Source organism: Magallana gigas, chromosome 7 (assembly GCF_963853765.1).
Source record: "Magallana gigas chromosome 7, xbMagGiga1.1, whole genome shotgun sequence".
NCBI classification, from domain to species: Eukaryota; Metazoa; Mollusca; class Bivalvia; order Ostreida; family Ostreidae; genus Magallana; species Magallana gigas.
The window spans coordinates 45,150,999-45,176,231 of NC_088859.1; the positions used below are offsets into that span (position 1 = coordinate 45,150,999).

A 25,233-nucleotide genomic window follows, 5' to 3' on the forward strand; every position below is an offset into this window, starting at 1 on the left:
AATCCGTAAAAAAGGGAGGGGGTAGTAGCGTAATGTTCCTTTAACTTCATTTCCTCAATTTCTTACAATTTCCCAAAAAAGTTATGGTTTGGGGGGGGGGGGTAGGCCATCGCCATGATAATTCACTTTTTTAAATGACTGTTAAGGAAAAATGTTGATGCGAGTAAAAGTAGGGGGCGCCCAATACCCCCTCCCCCACCCCCATCCCCACCCCATGCTACGTACCTGAAGTTCACCATATACTATAAAATCTGGAGTGGATTGTTTTATATGAAAAAAAGTTTACAAATTTCAGTAGAACCCTCGCTATGATAGCGTTATTTGAAAATCCCTATAGTTTACAACCATAAAAAAAAATGGATGGTACAATCTTTAGTTATCAAACAAATCTAGATGAGAATTTTTGTTTTAAATTTCGTACATACGCTTTTATTCCCTTTTCTGATCTAGATTCAATGGACAATGGTAATATTATATAAATAGTGCCTGTTTGGGAGGGTAACAGTTGAAATTGACACCCCAAGAAAACCGTTGTCAACCGACGCGAAGCGGAGGTTGACAATGGTTTTCGAGAGGTGTCAATTTCAACTGTTATCCTCCCAGACAGGCACTATTTATTTTGTTATACTGAATGTCTTAATTTTTAAGAAAATTTTACTGTTTTTATATAGGAATAACGTGAATTCCACAGCGAACCGTACGCGCATATTTTTCGCGCATGTAACATTTTTTAATGTTACCCGTTGCTAAGTGCGTTACTAACGCTGAGGGTAATAGAAAATATTATTAACTGCGTCTTAACCAATTAGATTTCAGTATTTAACATGAAAGTATAACAATGAGTGTCGATCCCTTCTGTTTGTTTGCATGTATATAGATATTTTTTTATTCATGCTTTACACATTTATAATAAACCACCATCTAAGCGTTACATGCACTAAAATAATTGAATTCTGAATGAATGAAATAAGACGTGTGTACCTGAACATACATATATAGATAATTGAAAATGCATTAAAATTCTGTAACATAACATGCCGTCAGAAATTTTTGAGATATATTATGTATCCACGCGACGTTCCTCATTTTAAGATAATTTTCCTTGATGTAACATTTCTTCTTTATTCGCAGTTAAACCTGTTTATGCCAAAAATTCAGAGTGCATTACCAGGCCATTTTTGGAGTAAGATATTTTGATTTTGTCTTTTAATTCCATGCAAAATGCATTGAATGCTTATTGATAATGTAGTAGTATACATTTTCAACAGAATAAATATAAATTCATATAGAAAAATACCAAATAACATCAAATGTAAATGGAATTACAAAAATGGGAATCTTTACATTGCGGAGATATGAAAAAGTTGAAAATAATTGATAATCAGTCAGATAATTTTATACCTCTTGAAAAACATTTATCACCTTGATAAAGTCCATTGTAGTATCATTGTGGTTCATTTTGGTTTCAGTGTGGTTCATTGTGGTTTCATTGCGGTTCATTGTGGTTTCATTGTGGTTCACTGTGGTTAAAAGACGCGCCACCAATTTCTATAAAATCTCCGTTGGCGTATCCATGGATGGTGTCATGTTGTAAATTTGAATTTATTGGGTGGGTGTAAATACAAAATTTACAACATGTATATGCATGGATGTTGTATAAGTTGTACGTCTCTTGTTGCTTTTCTGCAGAACTTGGCATTTTGGGGGGTGGGGTGAAATTCCATGAGCCAGTCTTTATCTCACTCTTGAAGGGCCTCCAGGTCTTCATAAAGAAGGACTGCATCCTTCGGTGTTTTGATGCGTCTACAAAGGATGCAGACGTCAGCAAAGAGTCGAACTGAGGAACCATTCTTTATGTATTTGGGAAGATCATTAATATATACAGTGTGTATAGTAGGACGAGTGTCGGACCAACACTCCCTCGGGGGACTTCTGATAGAACTGGAGACAAGTCAGATCAAAGGCCTTAGAGAAACCCAACAATATCGCATCTGACTGGCCTTTGTCGTCAACAGACTTCCCTACAACTACGAGAAAGGCAGGCACGTAGCATCAGGGGGGGGGGGGGGCAGGGGGGCCTGGCCCCCCCACTTTTTCTCGCAGGAACAATTTTTTTAAAATTTACAAATAAAAAATTGAATTACCATGGAGTTGCCCCCCCCCCCCACACTTTTTGGGAGTATGTAAAAAATTGATATAAAAATAAGGAAATGAAGAGTGAAATTGAAGTTATATACTACGCCAGCCCCCCCCCCCCCCCCTCCCCCACGGATTGCTTGTCAAGATTTTTTGGATGAGTCTGCCCCCCCCCCCCACTTTCAAAAACGATGCTACGTGCCTGAAAGGTCAGAAGAAGAGTAAACATTTCTGACAAGATTTAAAGCCTTGTGTACGAGTAAAAATTTGTTTAAATGGCTAGACTTTTAAGGTGGCTCTATACACCACTTTTTGATGACGCAGTACGCAAAAAAGTAAATCTAGAAACATGCATTTCCGGTATTGGCTGATTTAAACTGAGGTAAATTGTATGGGAACCGCTATTTTGAAAAATTTGTTAAATGGATAGATTTAATTTGATAATTGGAAAATTCATTACTTACAAGTAATGTGGTATGTGACACCTTCACGTTGTGTGGTATTATTTATCGAAATAAACAATAAAATAAATTTTTTAAGAGTTTCTTTAGCATCTTCGATATGTTACACCGTAGCGCTGTGGGTTAGTGGGTTCACTACAAACCAGTAGGTCATGAGTTCAATTCCTGTTGAGAACAATAAATTTTTTAACTTTCCAAAAATTTCTAAAACGTATTTTTTGGTTGAATACCGTGAAAGAAAATTCTAAACAGGTGAACATAATTCAATTATAATATACTTTAATGCACATTAATATCGACACCTAACGGGGATGAGAGGGTTGCTTTGAATTTCTCTCAGGTTGGGATACATAAATCCTATTAGCCTAGTCAATGTTCCCCTTTATTTATTTGACTTAGTTTTGCATTAAAGCGAATATATTCACTTATACAGGGCAAATTCTATAATGAAATATGTATGTATTTATCATTCCAACATTATATTTAGGAAATTTTCTTCAACTCAGAAATGAAAAATCCCCAAGGTGTTTGGGCCTGGGGACTTAGGAACGATAACCCTTACATGAGAAACTTTCATACCAAATAAAATTTAATATAATTTTTGTGTTTATTTGCAATGGTTTTCATTCAATTTTTTATCCACATTTATTAAAATACATAAATAAAATAAATAAAATAACATCAAGCAACTTTTTCAGATTATTTGTCAACAGAGTAAGAAAATATGAAAAAATATGTTTTGTGGAAATACTAAAAAAAATTGCAATAATAACATCTTTGAATGTTAAGAAGTGTTATATTTTTTTTTATGTGTCCGAAGGAAATATCCATCATATGACAAAATAATTTCTCTCAATTTGTTGATAGCTGTCTTTTTAAAAAATGTTTTACAAAAACACGAAAAAACATTAAAAAATTCTTTAAAAATACTTATAGTATCCCTATCGTCATTTTAATATTTGATAAGTATATGTTTTGTGGTCTTCTATTGAAAATTGGAATAAACTGTGGGTGTATAGAGCCACCTTAAGTTTTGTATACAAGTTGACGTTTGTGTATAACTGAGATTACCTGTGTACGAGATGGTATGTGTACGACTTGACTGGACACCAAATTTACCCAGTTCTTTTATGACATTGAACTCGTTTTACCCCTACTGTCATCTTTGACTTTTAACAACTTAGCAGACAGTTGTTTTTGTTCAGTATGGATTTTTGGCGATACACCCGATGGGCAAAGTATTCCGATAAAAACGAGTCATTAAAAAGATTCTCCTCTATCGGGAATTGGTGAGTTATGAGAAAACAGCACATAATTTATTCCGAGTTTCCTCAACTTACAGGTCCAGTACATTCTCTTGAATTATCTAAGATATATAGTTCTACTAAGTTATTTAGAGTAGCTTGAATAAGCTATTTTGTCATTCATTTTTCTTAAATATGTAATTTGTCAGCATGAAAGTCTCGCATTTACGGGAATGTTTTTATTAGGCTACTTTAACAGGTCCAGTATAATCAGGTTGGGCACCAACCCCCGTTTGGTGTTTGGAGTCCCATTTGGTGGTTAAATGCCTGAACGGTATACCTATTTTACCTACCAAATGGGACTCATTTTTTGTTCAACTCGGATTACGTTTTTCTGGAGGAAAGGCGCATCACGTTTATTACCGGGGCAAGTACTCTGACATGTTTGCTTCATGATTAAACATTCGTTTAAAAAAATTTATGTGTCGATTTTTCCGCACACGTGTTTTTAAAAAGGCCGTGATGAAATGCTCCCCGGAAGTCGCATTTAAACAAAGTGTTTATGTCTTCTAAAAGATCGATTTTAATCAAAGTATGACATGGCCTCATTCCTTGAACTCTGTACTTTCAATTTTTTTCATACGGGCAAGTGGAAAACAATTGCAGTAAATGAAATCGGTGTTCTTAAGTGATGTACGTCGAAAGCTCAATTTAGGTATGGAGGCCCAATCGTACATTTCCTCAGTAAAATTCCTGGACAAAAGTAAAGTATGATTATGAAAATAATACCAAAAGTACAAGGTAATAAGTCATTATTTATGTTTTAACAAAACAAATTTCGTTAATTAAGATTTTAAGTCAGTTTTACTGAGAAATTTAATATAGCGCGAACGGGGCTCCAAACCTTAATTAGCTTATGACACGCACCTAAAGATCATTGTTTTGATTGGCTGCAATTGTTTTTCACTTGCCCGGATGATAGAAATCGAAAGTACAGAGTTCAAGGAATGAGGCCATGTCGTACTTTGATTAAAATCGATCTTTAAGAAGACATGAACACTTTGTTTAAATGCGACTTCCGGGGAGCATTTCATCACGGCCTTTTTTCAAACACGTGTGCGGAAAAATCGACACATAAAATTTTTTAAACGAATGTTTAATCAAGAAGCAATTATGTCAGAGTACTTGCCCCGGTAATAAACGTGATGCGCCTATCCTCCAGAAAAACGTAATCCGAGTTGAACAAAAAATGAGTCCCATTTGGTAGGTTAAATAATTATACCGTTCAGGCATTTAACCACCAAATGGGACTCCAAACACCAAACGGGGGTTGGTGCCCAACCTGATAATCTCTTGATTTAGCTATATAGCTTGAAAAAGCTATATAGCTTTATAAAGCTATTCAAAATAGCTTGATAAAGCTATATATGTACAGTTTTTGAAGCAAATATTTATTGTTAGAAATGAACAAAAAATCGCAATAACTTGCTACTCATATTTGCACAATTGACCATTATAAACTTGACCACAATTAAAGATAGTTTTAACACTGCAGCTTTTAAACACATATAAGCAAAACATATATTTCCATTGTTTGGGTAACTGTTTACCACTTTGTGTGCAATGCCAGGCGTGGATAAGTATGATTTCTTCTCATTGTGATAAATTATTATCAAAACCGATTTGGTTTGACTTTTCCTATAGCGTCACCATCATTTCTGTCAGCTACGTCATACATAAATTATACACGCCGCCGGTGTGAAAACTATATGATTGGTTAACTCCTATTTTTAGGCGGAGTTATCAGTATACGCTTATGCAATGCCAGAGCTGAAGGATTTCTCAGAACAGATTATTTCCCCCAATATTATTCATTCAAAATCGACCATCCCGTATGTTAAAATTCTGTGCTAAACTCTCTCTCTCTCTCTCTCTCTCTCTCTCTCTGTGTAAACGGGCGTTAAACCATAGCCTCAAGCTACGGTCCAGAGTACGGCGTTATAAAAAATATAATATTTAAAAGTTGCATGTGCTAAGCGTTCATTTCATGTAAATACCGTAAATGTATAATGCACATGTATTACCTACTAACTTGCCAGTCAAAGTGATAGGTATGAATTCTTCAATTTCTACACCTTTCGATCGGCAATCGACAGTCAATAAAAGTATTGAACGATGGTGTGAAAGAACGAGACGGAAGTGGAGAGTGCAAGGAGGTTTGTACATGTGCGTCTTCATTAGGCAAGTGTCCGATTCGTTTCTCTTCTGTTGCCCTATCACTTTCGGTGTAAATATATATACTAAAATATCCACAAACCATTTACTGCAGATTTCTTTATTTTACCTGTCTCTGAACCCCCGATCACCCGCTCCATACATGAACACTGGTTTGTTTACATACATAAAAAATACAGTTCTTGATCCGCTTTCCGAGTACGGTTAAAGGTTGTTTAATAGGAGAAAGTTTGGGGCGGGTAAAGCTACAATTATTAACAGTAGTAAACTAAATGAAGAATTATTTAAATGGATTATTTGCACAAAATGTGGTATGGTATGATGTAAATATTTTTAAAAAATAGTGTTATTTTTATACGCGGCAAATTGCCGTAAAGTTTTTTTGTACATGTAAGTATTGTATGCACTGTAGCTTTATATTTTCTAACCCAAAATTTATACACAGAGCTACAGCTATATATGTTATGTACCGTATGTATTGTTTTATCACAAGTGTACACTTTCGAAAAATAGCCCAATTTCGACAGTCACGAGTACCCATGTGAATTTTTCATTCTCTGATATGTTGTTGTTCTGTCCGTGCATAATTAAGTCTTACTTAACCAGCAGCCAATCAGCGGTAAGCTGAATCCACCAATAAAAAAACTGTGGTTAAGGTGCGGGTATTGTTTATGTATGACGTAGCTGAAAAAGTTGAACGGGACGCGATCGGAAAAGTCAAACCAAATCGGTTTTAGTAATATTACCAATCAATTATCTTGTTTACCATAACTGACCTCCTTTATATTTCATTTAAGAAGTAACTGTGTGGTCATGAATCAGTTGCCCCAAAACTTTTAGTGCAAAGTCTCTTAAGGAGACGCAAATTGATGAGTATTCTTTGCATGCATTGTTCACAGAGCAGTTCAAAGTTGAAAACTATCACTGGACTAAAGTGCGATTTTTTATACATACTAATGAAATTACTAATTTAAGAAAAATGTATGACAAAATAGCTAAATGAAGCTACTCTGAATAGCTTAATAAAGCTATTTAGCTTATTCAAGCTACCGGTATATAGCTAAATCTGGAGATTGTACTGGACCTGTTTAAAGAGGGATAATCTCACATTAGCGAGACAGTGATCATTGAAATTAATGAAAAATCCCAATAGAATAAAAAAAATCTGGATAAGAAATGCAACGAATGTAATAAAAGAAGTTTTATTTTCCAAGAATGAACTTTGTTCCCTAAAATATCAGTGCTCCATTGCTGCAAACGAAAATAGGATGAATTTTATATCATGGAAGTTGTGCATTAGTATTCTTGCATTGAATGTGAATTTTCCAAAAGAAAGTATGTTTTTTCCTTATAAAATGAAAATTATTGTGAGAGCGTGTTTACATTTTGATGACATCGTTCTACCATGCAAACGAAATTCAATCATGTGCAACAATCATTGGTTACTTTTACTTTTGTATTTTGATCTTGACCATGAAAACTTAGAAGGTTGATCAAGCAATAATTTTTACAACTATAGTAAACAAATATTTAAAAAAAAATGAAATAAATTGTTTTCAAAAAAAATTAATGCATAATAAAAAAAATGATGAGAGAAAAAGGATGCACTATATTTTCGTATAAAATGAGTCAAATAGGGAAGGAATAATTTTAGGTAAAACTTAACATTTGATTAAAATACATTGTACCGGTAATTCCATTTTTACTGCCAGAGGCTTCGGTAGAAAATCTTGTGAAAAGATTTTGTTTGTTTTTGGATTTCAGTGAAAATCTTTTAAATATCAAAGGTTGAAACAAAGATGCATTTTTATTGCATTAAGTGAGCCCTTATCAATAAAATGTGAATTTTTTCTTCTGGATAAACTTTTTCTGTAAAGAAAACAATACAAAAATGAAAAAATGTGTCAAAATCTAGCATTTACGAGGATGCTTTTATTTGCTCACTGAGACGAAGTCGGGGGGAGCTTATGCTATACCCCTGGCGGTGGCGTCCAGACCAGGTTAAGGATTTTGTTATCTCACCTGAGCTGAAAGCTCAAGTGAGCTATTATGATCACATTTTGTCTGTCTTCTGTCTGTCCATCTTTCCATCCATCTGTAAACTGTTTATATTTTGAACTTCTTCCCTTAAACAGCTTGACCAAATTTGGCACAAAGCATCCTTATGGGAAGGCAAAAATATTACCGGTAATTGCAGTTCTAAATGAAAGACCGATCTTTGTTCGAAGTGGAGAAATCCTCGAAACTGTAGAGAAAGGGGGGGGGGGTGCATTTTTTAAAAATTGCTGAATCAAATTCAACATATTTTAGCATAAATAATCTTTATGGAAAGGAAAATATAAATTGCATAAATTACTAGTATAGGCTAATTCTGTTTCAAATCTGAGTTATTAAGAAAATAATGAGAAAGGAAAGGCATGTTTCAATTAGTTTATAACTTTGAGTTCTGTATTCCATACTTCTAAAACGAGGTTCTTTTTTAAAGCATATGCAGCCATGTTGGACGTATGATAAATGGGTCGATCTGACAAAGATGAATTTGTTTGTTGTGCCACAGTTCACATGCGAAGGGAATCTTTGAAGCATGCAAGATACATTGATGCCGATGTTATACATGTACTAAATTTATCATTTGAATTTTGGTCACCTGCCAGGGCATTCGCTGCTTTACCACACATCTAGTTTTGTCTATATCTTATGATAAACATTTTTGTGAAAAAATGCATATAAAATTAGCTCTATCAAGCTATTCAGAATAGCTTAATAATGCTTTATAGCTTTTTGGAGCTAAATAGCTAAATCAAGAGATTGTACTGGACTTGAGCAAAGACATTGACATTATAAATGATATTTATGCCCCTTTTTGGGCCATTTTCTTATGTTAAAAAACCCCAAATATATTCAGAATTGTAGCTTTTGTTGATCAACATTTTTTTATTTCAGGCATTATTTGCATATACAGTACCCAGTTCTTCAAATTCCTAGTCCTTTTCGGGGTAGGATTAGGAGTAGGCTGACTCGTTATAAAGCATTTCACCAGTCTTGTATGCCCTTCTATAAGGATTTTTTCAAATGTGCTCATGAAGTTGGACAACCAGTGATGCACGAAGAATGCTGGGAAGAGTTTCAAGATATGAAAGAATGTGAAAGTTTATGGAAGACAGTAAGACATTTCTATTTCTGTATTTTCTATAGTTGCATGCCATACAATGACCACAGTGCAGTACGTTTTTTCTCTATAAAGGTACATTCTGAAAAGGAAATATAACATATTTGCTTTGATGACCAGAATATAAAATTTTATCTTCAACTTATTTTCTACTTTTGTGGATTTTTTAAACCCCCCTTTGATGAGCAGTTATTGCCTGCATAACAAAATTAAATTGGATAAGGAAAAAATAATAGGAAGGCCATAATTCAGATGTTAAATGCTAGATTGTATAAACATGATAAAACTGAAAGGCTGGTCATATCAAACATCCTAACTGTTTCAGTAAGTTTTAAAATATGGAATACCTGATTAATGGTAAATCATAACTCAAAGTGAAAGGTGTAGAAAATAAACCACTGTGAGATGACTTAAATCAAATTTCTAGTTTTTAAAACAACAGACTTAGAAAATGTCACAACTAAATTTAATGCTAGAACAGTGTCTAATGTGTTGAATAAATTCTTAAGTAGACTGCATCTAACCAGTAAAATTTGTTCGTCACTTTACAAATCATAGATAGAACGTTAAAAAGATCTACGGTAAACAAAGCAAAATATCAGTATCAACACAGTTTTTAGCTCACCTGAACAGAAGGTTCAAGTGAGTTTTTCTGATCACCTGTTGTCCGTCGTCCGTCCGTCTGTAAACTTTTCACATTTTTGACTTCTTCTCTAGAACCACTGAGCCAAATTTAACCAAATTTGGTACAAAGCATCCTTATGAGAATGGGATTCTAAATTGTTAAGGCCAAAAAAAAAAATATGTGTGTTTCCGGTTTCCAGACCGACCCTATTTTTTATGCGCCGACCCTAACACTTTTTATTCCAAATCCAGATTACCAACCGTAATTGGTTTAAACAATAGAGTCTTTACAAATCAGAGTTCAAAAAACGCTTGTAACAATTCAATAGAAAACACCACTTATCAAAGCGTTTTAAAGATTTCTAAGTGCAGATTGACAGTATGGTGTCATAACAGTATTTCACTGAAGGTTCACGTCAAAACATGGCTGAGCCAAAATAATTCCCGAATTTTCCTTTGAATTCGGGGTGTTTCCGCACGTGACAGGAGCTGATTTTTTTTTATGAGCTGAAAAACAATGTGTAAGAGGTCTAACTATCCCATTTTTGTAATAATGCGAGGTCATTTGAATTTTTGATGCATGTTGTTTCCGGAGGGGGGTGAAAAGGCCCAGGCTTGATTTTCAAGCACATGTGTAACTTCGAGGTAAACAAAGTCTCACGCCTTGCTGGATGCACGTGTGTATTTTGCTAGAAAATTGTAAATGAAGCGTTGTTCAAAAAGATGTCAAGAGGATTTTTTCCAAAAGTTCGTTTTGAATTTTTAATCTGTATGTAAAGTTATGCAATTTTGGTAAGAATATATAGTAAAATTTAATACTGTAGTGACACCTGCATATGGATGAAAGTTATCCTTGGTTATTTTAGCTAAATTATCAATGCAATAAATAGTTTCATAGGGCAGTGATTTGTTAAAAATTGATATAAAGATGTACAAGAAAAAAGCAGAGGCAAAGTTTTTTTTTTTATATTTCTGGGTGTGGAGACTGCAGACATCGTAAGTCTATGAATAGGCCCAACAATCATTCACATTATAAATATGATTTTAAAATGCTGCAGTTCAATTGCAAATGAAATTTTTAAAATAAGTCTTAAACCATTAATTATGGATTCATTTTTTTGGAATTATTGAAAAGATTTAATTCTAAGGCTCTCGTCTGATCAACCAGAATTTCCTCTGTTTCTGAATTCAACACTTACAGTTACAATATTAATGTTTACTATTATGTCAGTTGACTGGGAAATAGAACTAATAACCAATATATGATATATTTGTGGCAATGAGTATTATACTCTGTTAATTTATAGTGGCTGTCATATTTATATTTTCTATTTACATGAAAATAAAATCTTTGTATACATTCCAAATAATCCTTGGATTTAGGAAAGCTTTAATTCTGTAACAGGTGTCACTATCCATGATTGCTCCACCTGTAAAATACATTTTCTTATTGTATAGAAAAATCATATGCTAGGAAAGGGGAAAACTTAAAAGCTCATTTAAAAAAAAAAAAAAAAAAAAAAAAACTCATTTAAAAAAAACGTGATTGTCATTTCAAATTTGCCAGTTTAAAGTAAATGTAAATACTATAAAATTTAAGCACAGTTACGCCTTTTTGGACATTTTCATTTGGACAATACTGTCCACCGTTTAAATGCCCAGTTAACTCGTACGTTTATTACTTCTTATTAGAGGTAGGAGAAGGTCGTGGGCATTTGCCTCGGCTTATTCCCCCAGATTCTTTTATTTTTAAATCTTCTACACAGATCAAGACTGGCCAGAAAAGCTGTTACTTGTGTAAAGTATCATCAGGTAGCAAATTCATATTTTATTTAGGAGTAGGATGGAGCCACATGGGGTGGAGGGTCCAATTTTACAAAAGAAAACAGTTTAAATTCACCAAAGTTCAAATGTTATAATAAATGGCTTAACTTATATGCAAGCATTTTGACATATTTTTGATTCTTTAAAATTGTTTAGACTTTGGCCTCTGGACAATTCTTGGGCTGACACAAGTTTGATGCAGGTTTATATCCCAGTTGATTTTGATCTTCGTGAGAACTGTAATGCTCAATATGTGAAATGACTATACTGTGACAAAAAGGAATCAATGATAAACAGAATATCCTGCGAAAAAATTGAATTTTTTATATACAGGATCAGTTAGACTACATTGTCCATATTTTTTTGGTATATTATTCCGTAAAGCTGATATTATAATGTCTATTGTTGCTCAGGTGAGCAATGTGGCCCATGGGCCTCTTGTTTGTTTATATGCCAATAGGAAAAGTTTCTGTCTGCCCCTGGGGATGGGGGATGGGAAATTGTTTTAAATAAAACATGTTTACTAGCCACCTTGTTTTGGTTTATCTATGAAAACATACACATAAAACCTATCTTGAAAGTTAACAAATATGGAAAATTTATTTTTGACTATTTTTTTTGTACCTTTTCAATATCAAATCATGCACTCTAATATGATTTTTATTTCATAGTCCTTTTTGAAAGATTTCAGGCAGGAAAGTGGTCGTCATAACAATATTTTAATTTTTTTTACTCTAGAATGAAACTTAAATAAATGCATATATGAGACTCCTCGACAAGTTTGTGTATGGGCTATGGTACTCAGGTGACCGTTAAGGCCTACTGATCTCTTGTTTTAGAAACTGATATCTTATAATATGATACAATATCCATTTATTATACCCCCCGCAAACAAAGTTTGGGGGGGGGGGTATATAGGAATTACCTTGTCCGTCCGCCCGTCTGTCTGTGGAATCGTGTCTGGTCCATATCTGTCTTATGGAGAAACATTGGAAGTTCTTACTTCACACAAAGATTGCTTATGACCTAAGGGTGTGTCATGACCTTGACCCAAGGTCATTCCTGCAAGGTCAAGGTCACTGGCAGAAAAAATGCAAAATTTGTGTCCGGTCCATATCTTTCTTATGGAGAAATATTGGAAGTTCTTACTTCATACAAAGATTGCTTATGACCTAAGGGTGTGTCATGACCATGACCCAAGGTCATTTGGGCAAGGTCAAGGTCACTGGCGGAAAAATGCAAAATTTGTGTCCGGTCCATATCTTCCTTATGGAAAAGCATTGAATGTTTTTACTTCACACAAATATTGCTTATGACTTAAGGGTGTGTCATGACCTTGACCCAAGGTCAATTGAGGAAGTTCAAGGTCATTGTTTCGAAAATGCTTAATTTTGTCTGTGTCATTTCTTGTATTAATGGAAATATTAGAAGCTAAAATTTGACACAAAGCTTGCTCTTCTCAGGCCACATAAAATTATTTTTAGATTCTCATCTCCGTCTCTCTGAAAATGGCCTGCCCCGATGAAATTTTTATTTGGAAAAAAAAATGTGTGGAAAAAAAATTTCGGAAAAAATCAGGCTTAGTATACCAATAATTCAAAATGTTTAAATATTAAATGGCTGCTTGACATGTGGATTTCGTTTGATTTGAGTCATGGTTGTTAAAGGAAGGATGCAAATGTCCTCATGCATTAACAGTTAACTTAAAATAAAATGGAATTAAAGGATAGAAATTGGTTTGTTTACTCCTATTAGCATTAACAGTTTTAAAAAATAGAGCAGTTGTTATTTATAGAAAATGGTCAGTGAAATAGATTCATCCAATATTTTCTATAATAGCAAAAATACACATGTTATGATTTTTTTCTTAGCGGGGGGTATCAATTGTGAGCTTGCTCACAGTACCTCTAGTATTTTGTCTGTTCTCATTTATTTTTGTGTTACCAACTTACCATCACTGTCAAATTGACTGTAAGTTAAAGGAGAGGGCTCAAATAGGCATATTGCCTGCTGCATAATCCTAATTACATTTCATATTTTACATAATAAAATATTATTTAAATTAATATCTTACTGTTTTATATGTTTTGTATCATATCATATGATTGTAAATCGAAATATGATACAGTATTATATGCCAAAAATATAGTATAATATTTGCATTATTTCAATGAAAATAGTCATATCAAACATATCATATTGCAATAAGATTACATGACATTACATTTTTCTTGTATGTAATCATTATAAAGATCTGAAACTACAATTGTTTGCTGCTTGCATTTTTTAGGAATTGTACCAAAGTCACATACCATTTTGTTCACTATACTAAAGTCTTTTTTCTCATGAAATTCAAATGATTTTGTTGGACTCGGTTTACAACTACAAAAGGTCAAAGTTCATGATTTCAAATTTTCATGTTGATGAAATGTAAGCAATTTATGTTACTTTTTCAGTGAAACTACAAAACCCCGGTCAAAAAACAAAAACTTTTCACCAATTAATGCAAATGTTATACTATATTTTTTGCACATACTGGTAATCCTGTAACCGCAAACCTTTCCTTATCTTTGTTATCTTTCTGATTTAAGCTTGCCATTTATTTTGCATTGCTAATGACGTGGGAGTTCCTGGATTATATTTTTTTTTAAAAATCACAAGGTTTTCAAGAACTTTTCTTCAGTTAAAAGATTTTGTATTTGCTTTTTAATCTAAATATGAACATTTGTATTTTTCAGAAAATTCGAATAAATGTGCTAAACGCCAAGAGACACGAAGATGGCCTAGATTTTTTGGAGCGTCCACCTCAGTACTTGTTCCACAGACCATTCATTACATTCAGGAAAGAAACAAAATTGTGAATGGCTATCATGATGTTTTCCAGTAATGATGAGCGAAACTTTTGTTGGTTTATATTTAGAATAAAAATTGTATTAAATTTTTCTTCAGATACCGGTATTTATTTATTGAGAGAGAGTAAGAATGAGAGAGAGTTTTGGTTTTTGCTTAGTGATTTCAAGGAGTTAAAAGCTACATAAGTGTTTGATGAGTTATTTGGCTTATCTTCTTGTAAATTATTACATAGTAATTCTACAATGATTGATTCCTGGTGTAAAATCGCCATTCATACTAAAATGTTATTGCCTAAATCTGAGTTAAATTTTATTATTTAAATTCATATCTATGCATTATTTCCTTTCAATCTCCGACTGCCGCCATAGTAGTTATCAATTTCTATTGTAACGCTAACCGCTACATGCTTCACGGCATTCAGGTATTTCATTTAGTCGAACACGTAACCTTAGATGAATAGATATGAAGAAACATGTTTATAAAGTATAATTTCCTCGATTTCTTACGGAAGGTTATAATTAATTCATAGCTCTATAGAAACAGCCAGACTGAAATCTACACGCCCCATTTATCGATTGGACGAAATCTACAGCGGCTGAAAGTGACAGGAGTGAAATTGCATGCCCTGTTTATCGATTGCGACCTAAGTAAAATTACGGACTGCATGAAATAATCATGATGATGCCAGACTCAAAGTATCACAGGAGACGATTTGGCTGTTTCTTTTAACAAACGTACTTGTGTACGTTAACAGTAGAACCATTTTAACAAGAGTTTGGACTTTGGTTAGTTGTGTCAAACAGCAGTATGACGTAGGTCTGTCTATTTCATTGCTAGCCACTCAGCCATGGCTGTTTGAAATCAACAGGCATTTGAGCTAAGAATACGCAATCGATGCATATTTCGATTGAAACCGCGTAATTTTATATTTGTTTTGACGCAAGAAATAGATAGCTACGCCCTACTGAAAGTCCAAGGTCTTGTTAAAATGGTTCTAATTTAGAGAATTTTACTAACTTTTCATAATCAATTTATTAATTAGTTAAAGAGAGATGTTCATATAAACAATAAAATGCGATCATTGCAGGAAAAATTTACATAACCCGATAACGCGGGTTATGTATTTTACCTGCAATGTCGCTACCTTCATATCCCGAATAAATCACCATAGAAAGCATTTTATTGTTTAAATAACCACTGCAATGATAAGGAATATCCAATAAAACAACAAAACGAACTGAAATCCAGGCAAACATATTTTGAACACCATCGATTATTGTAGAACTAAAACTAAAGCTTAAAATTAATGGTCCCTGAGACAGGGGTTCAGGCCCTAGGGCAGGACTGATATAGTCACACAGTGAAAACGTATTGATTCAATACTGTACTGTCACAGTCATGGGAGATAAAGTCATGCATTGTTATTGTGTTCATTATGTCCTGATGTTAAATTGTGAAACTCACTGACCAGGCCATGGAGCTGATGTTGATACTTTAAATTATCCAATCTAACCAACGATCTGAAAACCTGTATCCAAGTGACATCAAACTGTTCTAAATAAAGATCATTCATACGTGCTCTTATATGTATATGGCACCATAATATGTATGTCAACATGTTAGTTAATTATGCTAACATACAGGATAAGTTGCATGTTGACATAAACATGTTAACATAAATATCTTGCATGTTGACATAAATATCTTGCATGTTGACATAAATATCTTGCATATTAACTTAACGTAAATAAGTCGCATGTCGACATAAATAAGTCGCATGCCTACATAATTAACTGGCATGTTGACATAAATAAGTCGCATGTTGTTATAATTTTGTTGCATCTTGCATGTCTACATAATTAACTCGCATGTTGACATAAGTAAGTCGCATGTTGACTTATGTTGCATCTATCTTGCATATGGGATGTCAGATACGGGCGTTATTATAATAAGCGATTTCACTACGTAAAATTTAAGGTAGCTCGCGGGTTTACTGCTTGTGAGAAAACCTACCCTGAAATTTTGTCCGTGTGATTGATAGGTTTCAGAGCTTTATTTCTAAAATTTATTTGAGATTCGTCTGCGGTAATAATGTAATCGTGATTCAAACACAGTGTCGCTGATAAAATCATGCAACGCCATTTCAATGAATTATATAGTAAAATGTAGAAAACCGCATTTCAAAACCATGCTCCAAACTTTTAAACGATCTAGACGAATTTAATTTTACTCAACGCAACAATAGAAGAGATAATTTTGAATCAATTTATAAAAAATATTCAATATGTGTTCTCGGCCAATTTTTCGCAAAACAACTTCAAAGATTTAAAAGATTTTACAAAAACCTATATTTTCATCACGACGTTAGCCCGACGTCATCAATTTCTTACGTCCGAGAACCAAAAATGAAAATGCGCTGGTTGACAGGACTAACTGATTAATACATATTAGAACGTGCAAATCTAGTTAACATTATTATGAATGTTTTCGAATGCATAAATGCAATTAATGTAAGGTTGTGAAGAGAAGAAACATGGCTACTTTTCTTTTTATGAAACTCAATGAGTCAATCATTGACTGCAAAATAATTACCATACAACTATTGACATATTAATAAGTATGCGATAACTAGCTAAAGCCAAAATAATTTTAATAGTAGATCGGTATTTGAAAATTAGAATTTATAACGGTAAAACGAGCGAAGTTAATGCATACGGTTCAATTTATTTACAATGTACATGTACTTGTCTAAATATGATTTTTAATGAAAGAGTTCCAACGCACACTCATACCCTATAGAACTAAATGCGACAATGTATGTCACGTCTCTAAATTTTTAGCACTTGATAATTATAAATGTTTGTTTAAGCTGCAATTTATAGCTTTTTAAAATATTTCATTTTATATTTCAAAAGATCATTTGTTATTTTTAAAAGAAATGAGTTTGCTTTGACGGTCAACTCTTTACGTCGAATCCTATTGTGACGTCAGCAAACCCGCGAGCTAGCGCGCGTTATTCAATTTGTATGCACACACCGTTGCAGTTATGAGACTATATCTTTCAAAAAATAAGGATTCAATACTTATATTTACATTTTTTTTACCTTCTTGCCTTGGACGCAAATGCGAATTATACCTCAAATTACTGTATTATCCTATGGGTAAGTTCAAATTAATGGAAGAGCCACAGTAACAGCCACAAGCGTGATATTTGATTTCCGCTTGTGACGTTGTATTTATCAGCGTTCAACGTTTGTGACGTCACAATTAAAACTCGTGATTTAACCTTTTATAAAAAATACCCTGTTTGTGTTACGGTGCTACATCTGCAGTAGCTTTACATGCAAAATATATGTGAAATGTAAATATTTACGTTTTTAACATTTGTTCTCTTTCCGCAAATATGATTTATTTAAAACAATCTCGGCCTTATTCAACGATCGCGAGTAATGCGCAATTAACGGAAGAGCCATCAGAACAGCCGAATTGTGCTGACAAAAATAGTGCCCAGCGTTTTAAATTCTAAAAACACAAGTTTATTTTCCATTCTGTAATTTGATGAATTTATTTTTGGTATACTAAGAAATTAATCAATTGAATTCATTTCAATCTTTAAAAAATATTTACATCCATGAAATATTAATCAGCCCAAGTATAACATCAGGTCGTGATCCGGTTTGAAGTCGGGAGGAGAGTCAGTCATGTTCTGAAGGAAGACTGAATGTATTCATACGCACCAGATTTGGTGATTGGGTCTTCTGTGTTATGCGAAACATTCAACAAAAAAGTTGACTTTATTGTTAGAAGCAACATTTCAAGAGTTATTTATCATGGATTATATTTTTATGCTCGTCGATCTCATCTCAACTGTCTATGTGAAAACTAGTTTAAACCGGTTTTACAAAACAGCTGTTCTTGCTGTTACTTATTCACTCCCTCCGTGATCTGCACTTTATATCGATTTATTTAAGTGAACAATTGATTTCCTTAGTAAGGGAATGTAAATATAAGCATTAAATAATTTATTTTTGACGTCGTCGTGTCAATAACTGCCGTCAGGTGAGCAGACAAATTGAATAACGCGCTAACGCACGTTATTCAATTTGTCTGCTCACCTGACGGCAGTTATTGACACGACGACGTCAAAAATAAATCCTTCAATGCTTATTATCGCTGACTGATATATTAGACATCACAAATCCCCCCCCCCCCAAACCTTCTCACGAAAAAAAAATGTATCACCGAAAAGAGAGAGAGAGAGAGAGAGAGAGAGAGAGAGAGAGAGAGAGAGAGAGAGAGAGAGAAAATCACAAGTGCGCTACCGATAATGAAGGAAATTAAAGCTTGATAGTAGGTCTGCCCTACCCTCGCTACCTCCTCTCTTTTCTCCTTTACAAGGCTTAATTTATGTCTATAAAAATATACATTTCAATCTGAATTTGACACCACAAATATTCATTCTCTCTCTATCTCTTTCCCTTTCTCCTACTAGTATTCGTGTTTGGAATGTTACCGTTGAGGTTGTACATCTTCTATGGTTTTCTTTTCATAGTTCAAACCACACTCAATGTTAATTATTTAGATTAAACAGATATTTCTTCGCGAACCAAATTTTCCACAATTGGGGCGAATACACTACTGGTTAAAATGTATCGGGGGAGAATACATACAGGAAAAACAAAATTACGTAGATTCGCAAAGCACACAATGTTATCACTGATATGATGGTTTATACTGTGTGGAGTTATTCATCAAAGTTAATTTAACAATTATAATTATATAAGAGTAAATAAGAAATTTATTTGCATGTACAAATGATCTTTATTTAGAGCAGTTTGATGTTGCTATGATACAGGACACAGATCCATGATTTGATTGGTTTATTTAGATATTGAATCTCGAATTTCGAATCTCGTATTTCGAATCTCGAATGAGCCTTTTGGGCTTTCGTAGAACTTTATTGGTAAGTTAGCGTGTCGTTCAAGATAATTGCGGCGACGAAGAGCTTCGTTGCTGCTACGATCTTGAACGCAGCCCAGCAGTAATTATTAGAACAATCAGAAGGCAATGATAAAAATGCTTTTATTTCATATATTAATACAGGACATTTCATAAGAATTTGAATAGATTGGTCAAAAGACAAAGAACCTTAGAAGATTGGAACATACAACCAAGACATTCAAAAGTTCTGAAAAGAATTTGATGTTATACTTTGAAAATCAAGATATAAAGGACTCAAATTGCAACACCACATGGTATGTAGGGCATTGGTGGCTACAGATATCAGGACATTTTTTGCTGAAATGAAAATAGGAAAGATTGGAAGAGTTATGACTGTCCATTTGATAGATTGGATTATGATGTTCCTTCTGCTAGCGTTGCTGTCATTGTCTCTGCTAACTTTGCTGTCATTGTCTCTGCTAACTTTGCTGTCATTGTCTCTGAGGGTCTCTATCTTGATTTCTTCATTAAAACTAATTTCACTTGACATGGCCAGGAACTTGTAGATACAAAGTTTTTCTTTTTCAGTTTTATTCCTATTCTCAAACACAACATATATCTTATCGACTTTGCTGTCATTGTCTCTGAGGGTCTCTATCTTGATTTCTTCATTAAAACTAATTTCTCTTGACATGGACAGGAACTTATCGATACAAAGTTTTCTTTCTTTTTCAGTTTTATTCCTATTCTCAAACACAACATATCTCTTATCAACAGCTTCATATAGCCGATACAGTTCTTTGTTAGATTCAGGATTGAATACATTGCTGTCATCAACAATATTACTCCCTCTTGTTAGCAAGATAAAACTTCGAGAATGTAAATATTCTAGGTCCTTCAACACCATCAAAATGCAAGTCTCATCTTCCATTTGTAATCGTTGTGCAGCTATTACAAACGCCAGAATGTCGGACTTTCTGAACTCTTTTTTCAGTTCTTTTATTACGGACTTCTGTAGCGCCGGAGTGTCTACTAGAACAACATTTTGATTCTCATCAAGATACTTATTCATTTTCTTTGTTGTTGATTCCTTCCGCAGGGAGCTTGTGGATTCAGCCACGTCTCTGCCAATTATTGTGTTGATAGTTGCGCTTTTCCCTGCACCGCGAGGTCCAATAAAAAATACCCGAAGTCTCGTGTATGTTTTGGATGGAAAAGCGCCTGAAATGTATGACAACATTATTAATAGAGTAAGAAATCTTTCTTTGAGTATTACGAGGTGACCACGATTGTCGGGGCATGATTTAATCCAATAAAGCCCAAAGGGCTTCATGATCTTCGAGTTAATGATAGATTTGATCACGCCCCGACCATAATTATTACCTCATAATGATTTTTATGACTTAAATAATTTTCAGCAATTTTTCGAGAAAATATTAAATTATCGACAGTTTTACGCTAGTTTAAAGTATAATCATGCAAACTCCGCTAGCGCCCAAAAACAGTACATTATTTTTGTCATTGATGAAATGTATTGAGCTATGCATCACATTAAATTTGATTTGTAGTGTTATCACATACAAATATACTGGAAATCAATAGAATACGCTTGCCCAACGCAAGTGCACATTCAGCTTTTGGCGTCATTTTTGCTGTAATTTTGTCAAGGCGATTTATTTTTATCTGTTTAAAACTGAGCTATCCGGAAAAGTACAATTTCACTTCTCCAACATTTTTTGCGCGGGTTTTGGAGTGTAGAGATTTAGGCAACTTTAAAATTTCGATTCAATAAATTATCTTTAATATTTCTGAGCAGTAAAAAATGGGTCAAGCCATTTGCAAAATCTCAACAGTGCGTTCTGAAAAACCACCACGACGCCGCGCAGTCATAAAACACGCCCTCGCGCTATTGCAATTTTAAACAAAACGCCGTCGCGCTGACCTTGCAAAACACGCCGTAGCAATAATGTAAATTCACACAACTCGCCGCCGCGCTGTCTCAAAACATGCAACTTTGAACAACAAGCCGCCCCGCTAATACAACTTCGCTTGACACGTTGTCGCGGAAACACAACTTCGCACAACACGCCGACGCGCTAACACAACTGCAGACAACATGCCGTCGCGCTATGGAACCACAAAACCCTGTCGCGCTTATAAAACTTAGCACAACTCGTCCTCGTTTTGTCAAACAACACGCGGTTGCGCAGTCACACATGCCAACGGGATACCATATTAAAATCGTGACAGCTCGAAAGCAAGCTGTGCGAAGTTGTTTTAGCGCGTGTGTGACGGAACCTTTTGTGAACGCGAAATTTGGCTTTTGCAATGGCCTTATCTGGACACTATAGTAAAATGCAAATTGTATAAAAATTGCAAATTTCATGTGTTTACTGACGAGAAATCGAAAATGTCATCTGATTTGAATGCAGATCGCGACCACTTTTCTCAATGAGGAATGTACAGTGTATCTAAACTGCATTAAATTATAGAATAGTATATCTTTTTTTTCATTTATAACAAAACCTACCAGACGTGCCCCAGTCCTCCATGTCTTACTGTAAGCCTTTACAATGCAGATAATATATATCTCAATTAAGGTCACAATTTAAAAAAAAAACACCAAAAAACAACAGTTCAAGCAGATGTGCAAAGTACATATACATGTACTTGCGGCCAATCACGTCACTGTACTTTATCATGTTTTCGTTGTTTTTATCATAAAGTCTAATTTATTTTTGAAGTGATAACAGGAAGTATGATAAATAAGAATTAGCCATTTGTAGTTTAAAAGGTGTAACAACACCATGGTATCTAGTGGAAGTGTTATACATGTATATGAATATATCATCATAACGTATAACGGGTTATTTTTTATTGCTGTGTTTTTCGAATTTATATACAAACTCACTGTTTTCAAATTTTACATGTTAACGAACTCGAATATGCGTAAAAATTAAAAATCAATCACCAGTATCACAATTTCATTTGTGGTACATTTAACAACATCAGAAGAAATCGTACATCAGAATTATGTATGCGACATGAGGGAGATGTTGCAAATATACTTGGGTATATAAAGAACTTAAATATGTTGGAGATACGTAAATTTTCAAGTGACCTGTTGAATGTCACCTCACACAACACACGCTATCGATGCAGACACTCCAATTACATACCGTTAATAAAGAAGTTATTTGCTTTTCCAAGGAGCAGGGGGAGGGGGGGGGGTAAAATAACAATTTTCAAACTTTTGAAAGTAAGAAATCAAAAGAGTTCACACGTATTTTAAATACATATTTAGTAAGTATATGGAACAATTTATGTGTCTATTTTTTATTGTTGTTAATAAGTGTAGTACGCGTTTATTTTTTATGAATTTGTAAAACTCTTAAAAAGTAGCATTTAGCAGTAAAAAAAATTCTCATTATAAGGAATTTTATATATTTGAAAAAAGAAAATTAATTTCTTCCTTATACTTTTTTAGAAGCTCTACACAGTCCAAAGTTTTCTTTTGCAGGTAAAAAAGGACCACTCATTTATTTCTGAGAAAATAAATACGAGGACGTTTTGTTTTCTCATATATACTTTTCATCATTAAAAAGTTTTCTGTGTAGATCTAATTTTATAATTACTTTTTGATGCAATGGTCAATAATTCTTTGTTTAATGTTTGGTGAAAGGTGTTAAATTGTATTTTAACATTTAATCACAGATTATTTACAACAGAAAATACTTTTTAAGTCCAATTATTGTAATTGACTGTAATAATTCTCTAATACTAGTATGTGCGGCGGAAAAAGAAAAAAAAGACGTTAATGCAAAACACACACTGAAATACGAAAGACCAGTTAAGGTGGTATGGGACACTTCTATGTTGTGGCGTATTGTTTATCGAAATAATAAAACGAAGTAGTTTTCCCCCAAAATTTCACCTACCAGCGTAGCGCAGTGGATTACAGGGTTTACTACGAATCTGTAACTCATAATTTTGAATCCCGCTGGGGTTTTTACAATTTTTACCTCTCCAAATATTTTGAAAGCTTTTTTTTGGTTAAATATTGTTAAATTCTAAACCGGTGAAAGTACTTCAATAATAATGTACTTTAATCCACATTAATATCAACAGGTGTCTCATATCACCTTAAAAATAAAATCAACTGACTCCTATGCAAAATCATTAGACATCGATGCAAAACAAACGAACCAACAGTCATTCACTGATATGACGCAAGATGGCCGGCCTTGACGGTCATCTAAGTGCCAAAGCCCGTGGATGGATCCGTCACGGAGTCTTCTGTTTGCATTTTAAGCTTCATTTTTGGAGTCTAAACCCTAATTCTAGACTCCTCTGTCTGTTATCCTGATTTCATAATTTAATGTATGTAAACATCAATTCGTAAAATAAAGGGAGGGGGCTATAGTTGGAAGATTCTCGGATTGTCTATACCATTGCTTCAGGGGCCAAAATTTGTTAACTTTTGGTAAAAAGAGACCTGCAAGCCTTCAGTGGTCACTCATTGATAAAATGAAAGTTTGTAACCGAGAATATTGTGAGATTTAATAGCTTTGGCGCACTTTTGTGATTGAAGTTCCACTGTCTAATTCTTTTCAGCTATCAAAGTATTGTGCATGAAGGGAAAGGAATTTTTATGAATTTTATAAGCTATGTGTACAATAAGTTACAAAATCATAATTTAAGAAGAGGACATTATGCACACAGTAACAATGTAATTAGTTCATATCCCATGACTGTAAAAGTACAGAATAAAATAAAGATTTATACATTTCTTTTATGTGGCCATATTGGGCTTAAACCTCTAAACCACGGTCATGAATTTCTAGAAGGCTTCATAGGCAACAAAACCATGCATTTCTGTATATTTACATTCACTGTATATTTCCCCGTATGTTTGCATTAGGAATATGTGACGTTCAAGGTCCTCTGAATACACTTAACTTATTCATGCGCCATGAGCACAAATATAAACGTCATCACTCGTTTTGAGTACTTTTATATTTGTAAGATTAAATGAAACGTTCAAACTTTCATAACCAATTTGATATGTACTAATGGAAATCATCGTTAAATTATATCAATTCGTCAATAAAAAGACTTTTTTGGACACGGGATTAAACTAAATAACATGTTAATATATGGCTGTTTCATGTAAGTTTCATATACCTGACTAAGATCTAAATAATGGCTTTAAAGTGACGATACGCAACTATTTCATACAAATGGACATCAGTATGAATATAGAATATAGGCACTGGATGCTTATTTTTGGATGTCGTCGGTTCTATAACACACCAGGAAGTGCAGACAAATTATTAATTTGTCTAAACCGCTTAATTGCGTATATATTATTCCTTGTTGTGGAAATAGAGAAAAAGATGGTCTTAATTAAATTAAATTCAAAAGTAATTAATGAATTTGTTTCATGGTTTTACATTTTCTCTAGTTTTCCCCCAAATGAAAAAAAATTAAACTTTACTTCATTGAGTAAGGCAGCACTTGTTTAGGACATAACAAGTCTATAAGATTTGGATTAAATTCTTTCCCTCTTAAGTAAGTAAGACCACCAGCAGGTACTTCATTTGTTCTTAAATAGTTATATTTACACATTTGTTTCATGTAGTCTAAATAAATAGAGGTAAGTAGAAAAGCAAAATTTGAAAGTGTGATTCCGTGCATTCCGTAAAAACTTTTTATTTCACCATTGTAGATGAATATAAAAAGTTAG

The 25,233-nt window shown here is 33.8% G+C and overlaps 1 protein-coding gene and 1 long non-coding RNA gene across 5 annotated transcripts in view; one reads left to right on the forward strand and one right to left on the reverse strand.

The window, feature by feature from the left end:
• Positions 1 to 3,717: 3,717 nt before the first annotated feature.
• Positions 3,718 to 14,645, forward strand: LOC117684893 (uncharacterized). The gene is made up of 3 exons (XR_010707852.1): positions 3,718 to 3,886; positions 9,020 to 9,239; positions 14,432 to 14,645. It is a non-coding gene; the product is annotated as an uncharacterized lncRNA (long non-coding RNA).
• A 5,013-nt stretch (positions 14,646 to 19,658) lies between these two features.
• LOC105318994 (GTPase IMAP family member 7) overlaps positions 19,659 to 25,233 on the reverse strand; it is a 76,116-nt gene continuing 70,541 nt past the window's right edge. For 3 of the 4 annotated variants that reach the window (XM_034458861.2, XM_066066285.1, XM_034458860.2), the window contains exon 2: positions 19,659 to 20,708. In XM_034458861.2, coding sequence (XP_034314752.2) covers positions 19,726 to 20,708 — 983 coding nt within the window. In that variant the 3' untranslated portion in view covers positions 19,659 to 19,725. Of the gene's footprint in view, positions 20,709 to 22,017; positions 22,675 to 25,233 lie in introns of those variants that run through there. The other variant, XM_011422327.4, reaches the window with a different exon arrangement.